Source organism: Helianthus annuus, chromosome 5 (assembly GCF_002127325.2).
Source record: "Helianthus annuus cultivar XRQ/B chromosome 5, HanXRQr2.0-SUNRISE, whole genome shotgun sequence".
In the NCBI taxonomy this organism is placed as follows: Eukaryota; Viridiplantae; Streptophyta; class Magnoliopsida; order Asterales; family Asteraceae; genus Helianthus; species Helianthus annuus.
In genome coordinates this window covers 60,934,410-60,939,884 of record NC_035437.2, presented here as the reverse complement: position 1 = coordinate 60,939,884, position 5,475 = coordinate 60,934,410, and the positions used below count along the sequence as shown (strand labels likewise).

General features: G+C 40.6%; 1 protein-coding gene across 1 annotated transcript; it reads right to left on the bottom strand.

Moving 5' to 3' along the window:
* Positions 1-651: 651 nt before the first annotated feature.
* LOC110943078 (calphotin-like) lies at positions 652-2,379 on the bottom strand. Its single transcript, XM_022184838.1, has 2 exons — positions 1,214-2,379; positions 652-655 (listed from the first exon to the last, which is right to left on the bottom strand). Exons 1-2 carry the CDS (start codon positions 2,377-2,379, stop codon positions 652-654), a joined length of 1,170 nt encoding a protein of 389 aa, XP_022040530.1.
* Between the last annotated feature and the right edge of the window lie 3,096 nt (positions 2,380-5,475).

Genomic DNA, 5,475 nt, shown 5'->3' with positions numbered 1-5,475 from the left:
TGTTGCTTGGGAGCACACTTACTCATTCTAAGAACAGACTCAGTCTTCTCAGCCCATCTTACAAATGCAACAGCACCGCCTGTGCCGTCGAAATTCACGGGCTTGCAATCGAGAAATTGCTTGTAAGTGCACCCTGCACATACGTTAGGATTTACAAATGGTATTAGCGAACGTGCTAAAAATATCCAAATGTATTCATAGTATATCTCAAACAACTTAACATTACCATTAGGTGGATTGTTATTGCCGTGGTTTTGAGAGATATTTCCACTGGTTTCCGCATGAGAAACAGCGTATTGTGCGATAGCTGCAGCAATGATCCCTTGGAGTTCTGCCTCATTGGTGGGCATGCGCGGATCACGTCTTGGTGGCATCTTCTAAAAGATGTTTCACGTTGGTCAGGTCATAGTAAGGAAATAATATACGTACGTAACAACATTCATCAAGCACATAACATCTCATGTTACAAATTAATCAAGCACATAACATCTCATGTTATAAATTGAAACAATCAATCTAACAACACATATAATGAGAATACTGCGATTACGCTATCATAAATCAAGACCACAATAGTGTTTACAAGTTTTGTAACTGTATCGTACATCAAAAGTGACTAAGGACCACATCGCCCTTGTCTGAACTGTCTAATCAACTACAACAACCATCAACAACTAAACATCAAAAGTAATGTCATCAAAATGCGGTCTTCAAAAAGCTATATAGTCTGCACAATCGCGGTCCTCTCACCAAAAGTCTACCTGCGTCGAATCAAAATGCCAATGCTGATGGCGAAGGAGGAGGAGGAAAGCGAGAGTAATACAGGCGACGCATATGTAACCAGTCATGCTCTAAAGCATGACAGACGCGCAGCAAATATGCTATCTGCTGCTCGGAAGTCCAAAAGCGAGCGTCTGAGTTGGGGGAAAGTGGACGCGGAGGGTGTGATGCTGCAAATGGGGTCTAACAATGGCAAGGTGGTCGCTGAGCTCTCTCCAGCTCGTGTATACGACGGGTCAGTGCCTCCTACTGTTTCATCAACGATGTGAGTATGTCCTCCGTAGAATACCCAACATGGTATGGGTGATACGGATCAGACAGTGGCATGATAGGGGGCGTAGTCCATAGAAATGGCTCGCTCGACGGAGTGAAGGATGGTGCAGTAGATGGTGCAACATGGGGAAACTGTGATGTGAATGGAAAAGGTGATGACAGCATGGGTGGAACAGGAACAGGCGACTGTCTAGATGACCCCTCTCCAGGACGCGGTGGCGGTATGTCCTGGAGGGACGTAACAGGAAGATCTATGCGATGTGCATCTGTGGTGTGTGGGGGAAACAACGGGGTATCAGTGGGTGCAGAAATGGGTGCTAAAACGGGGGCTACTGGTGGTGTAACAGGTAACACAAATGGTAGATAATCTTCATCGTCATCAATCCACCCGTTACAGGTGTCGGCGTAACGTGGATCTATATGGGTAGCAAAAGGTGCACGGTCGAACAGCACCGGCACAGGATCAGGAAATGGTGCAACAACAGGATCCTCTATCAAGAGTGGAGCGTCAACAGGAGCGTCAACAACATGATCATCCACTAACGGTGGAGCAATAACAGGATGATCAGCTACGGGTATATCATCAACAAAGGGTGCAATGGCTGGTGCATCATCATGAATAGGGTCACGCTCTAATGCGGGATCAGGAGAAACGACTGGCTCAGGGGCCACGACAGGCTCCGAGTCAACAAAATCCATATCAAAATCAGCGGGATCATCAAACAAAGGATCGATAGGGGCTACAGGCTCCTCTAGGGGCTGGTCCAAGTGAATGAACTCGATATCCTGGTCCGGATCAAAACCAGGGGGAAAGTTAGGATCAAAATCATCGTCAACCTCGTGGTCGAACTCGAGATCGTGTGAGGGAGCAGATGCAGCTGATAACGCCATGTTTGGGTCGGCGTCATGAGAGTGATGCTGCACTCCCTGAGCGTGTAAGGACACAGATGCCACGGACTCAAAGGAATCTGGGACTGGTGAACCGGCAGGAAGCTCCTTTGCAAGGGCCTCTGCAATGGGTAAAATGACATCAGCAACAATAGGGTCCCCGCCCTCATGGTCAGCTTCAGGTGGGTCCTCCTCAAACAGATCGATATCGTCGTCAGAAATAACATCGAGTGGCATATCTACGACTGGATAAGCAGCAAGCGGTATAGGAGCAGGGATCACCGCAAGTGGTACGTCCCCGGCGGGAAGGCCATCAGCAGGCTCTACTCCGACGTCAGGTAGCGCAAAAGGCTGGAAATCGTCGTCGTCAGTACTGGTGGTGTCCGAGGTATAGACCTCTCGCTCCGAAGGAATCTCGTCATCTGATACTATCGCCATGGGATCTAAGGTGTCCGAAACTCCTGTGTCTGAGGATGATGGCGTGATGTCTGTAACACAACCACACATATGCACAAATAATCAACATAAGATCAAATAAACATGTAAGTCACCATAAAGCAAACAAGTAATCATCCTAGTCTCACTAGATTACCCTCCCAGCCTCTCAGACTGAACCTCCTAGTCTCTCAGACTAACTCCCTGGCCTCACAGACCAAAACCTCCCCAATCTCAAAGATTGGACCCCTCAGTCTGCATAACTGAACCTCCCCAGCCTTTAGGGTTGAACTCCCTCAGTCTCCTGGACTGAACCATAAATTTGGAAAAGTGCCCATACTTTTTGTTTGTAAAAATTGTTTTGTATCCTGGATCTGGACGTAATATATGCAATCTAAAAATGTTTTCGTGAGAGCGCTAGTGATCATAGTCTAGACTCGAGAAGGAATCTTAGTTCGCTATGATCAATGCTCTGATACCAAGCTGTTACACCCTGGCTTTCCGGAAGCGTGGGTTTATTTGGTGTGACTTCTTAATACCATAGCTTAATCACAACAAAGCTATATGAGAGTAAAACCATGATGTCCATCCATTTATTCAAGTTTAAAAAGTAAAACACGACAGCATTGTTTTCAAAAGTCGACACATGCAACGGATTACAACATGACATAATAAAAATATTGTTCATACGACACAACCATAAGACATGAATTAAAAACACAGTTTAAGACTTGTGACTCGTCCAGGAAAAAGTCACAATCCCTAAACTCGGATGACATCATTTCTCCTACGCAGCTTGATGACATAGCATACCTTGCCAGATCCCTAATTTCCTGAAATACATGTAATTTGAAAAATCAACAAAAAGTTGAGCGAGTTCATGTAAAAGTGAGTATGAGTAAACCTTTAAAGTATATATAAAAGTCCCTAGTATGTAGCAATAAGGAAAAAGAGATCGCCAATGGGTTGCAAAGCCACTGGTATGTGTGAGAAAGTGCAGGGAAACTCAAACCTAGCAAATTTGTACCGGGCTTCGGCTGTAAGACATAGTCACCTCTATGGGCCTCCCAGGCCTCACGGGTGTGGGCTCGCTACACCCAAATAGATCTATCACTCTTGTGTCCCTCGGTCCTAACAAGGAGGATTAATGGCCTCGATTGTTGTACCCACCCCTCACATGATCTATTAGTATAAACCCTCCCTACGCAAACCATACCATGTAATAAATGTTTGTAATAGTTGTCGCATGTATTTCGCCCCCGAAGTATAAAACTGAAAACAGTAAAGAGAAAAGGGGGACATGAACTCACAGAAGCGTGTCTCGTGAAATAGTCGATCCCAAATCAACCTGCTGCGTGACGACCTACACGTACTAATTCCTATTAGACGGGCGGTCGTGCCTTGGCATAAGGTTTAACGTTTTTGGGAAATAGTGAGACAACTATTTCGTATTTGCACCTCTTCATTATTTCATAAGTATATTCCTTCCCAACGATGGGGGTAATAATACATGTGTGTTTTATAAGTCCGAACATATATTTTTAAGTCTCACTTGAAAAATATATTTTAATTACTTTGTCTAAAATGTTTTAATCCCAAAATATATATATTTTTCCCAAAAATATTATATTTCATTTGATAAGTTTTTTTTCCAAAATAATATTTTCACAAAAATGTACAAATAGGAGTATTTTTCTGAAAAATACATAAGTTACATTTTTAAAGTTCGCGTTGTATTACGATACTTATATAACTTAAATATTTATTTTGTGAGTGCGTTGGTATTATTTTGGAGTCTTAATTTCATGGTGTTCTCATGTTATATTATTTTTACCCTAAAAATAATATATATCTAGTTCACAAAATAATCACATAATCACACAAGCGTCTTATTACAAAATATATATTCTAAATATATATTTCACAATTTTTATTTACGAAAATCCACCTCCGGTACTTGGTATTTTGTAATAAAAATCATGGCGAAGTTTATTTTTGAAAACAAGTTAAAAATACGTTTGTAAATATTTGTTAGAAAAATATTTCTAAGTGTTATATTTCTGGAAAAATTTCGCCAGAGTTTCCTCTGTAAATGGAGGTGTCCATGCTTTTAGCATATCATTTTCTTTTTGTAAAAATCAATCAACCAATTTAACAATCAACAACTTACAATATTTAGTCACTAATCTTGACAAAATAAGAATAAATCATAAACTCATGAACATGAAAGTTTTGTAAAAATATGTAGTAAATTACCATCATACTTAGTAGGTCTTGTTATCTTTAAAAACATGATTAGTTTCTTGGAAACTTTGTTTTTAAAGAACTTGAAGTTACACAACTTCTAGTCAAGATTCACAAAAATATTTCTTTATGAAATTTCCTTGTTACACAAGTGTTTACACACTTGTTTAGTTACTATAAATGTGCTTCTTTCTTACAAGATCCGGGTTATGACAAAACTAGTATTTTTCACTTGGTTCTTCCGAAAAACCACTTGTAGATCTTTAGATCTACAAGTTTATAACCTTATTTTTCAGGAAAAATTATGTTTATTCAAGTTTCAAATTCATGGTGGATGGTTTCATCATCTTTCATATTTCTAACACTAACATCTTACTAGTTCATGTTCTTGAACATGATCTAGTATGTCTAGAGGATGATCCATCCTACTTTTAGTAACAAGCAACATCAAATAATCATAACTACACAAGATTTACATGATTTACACACATATCTTTTCTCTATCCACCCTTTATCACTTTATGTTCAAGATTAATGTAAGTTCTTTAGTGTTTCTTAATTTTTAACCATTCAATCAACTATCAACCATCAAAAACAAGATCAAGATGATGATTAGAAGCACTTAATACTAGCACAAGGCTAGGGAAGAAACAAGGCGTAAAATTGGTGGATAAAAGGAAACGAGAGTGGTTCTTGAACTTCCGAGAGCACCGGGCTTGTTTGTAGTACTCCTTGCTCCTTTGTATATATGAGAAATGGTTGTATGGAGGTTGGATGGTGGTGATATGGTGGTTGATGGTGGCGGCCGTGAGGTGTAGGAGGAAAGGAGAGAGCTTTGTTGTTGTGTGTGTTAAT

Excerpts from the sequence above, each read along its gene's own strand:
- LOC110943078 (XM_022184838.1), bottom strand. The coding sequence starts at position 2,379 with ATGGCGATAGTATCAGATGACGAGATTCCTTCGGAGCGAGAGGTCTAT.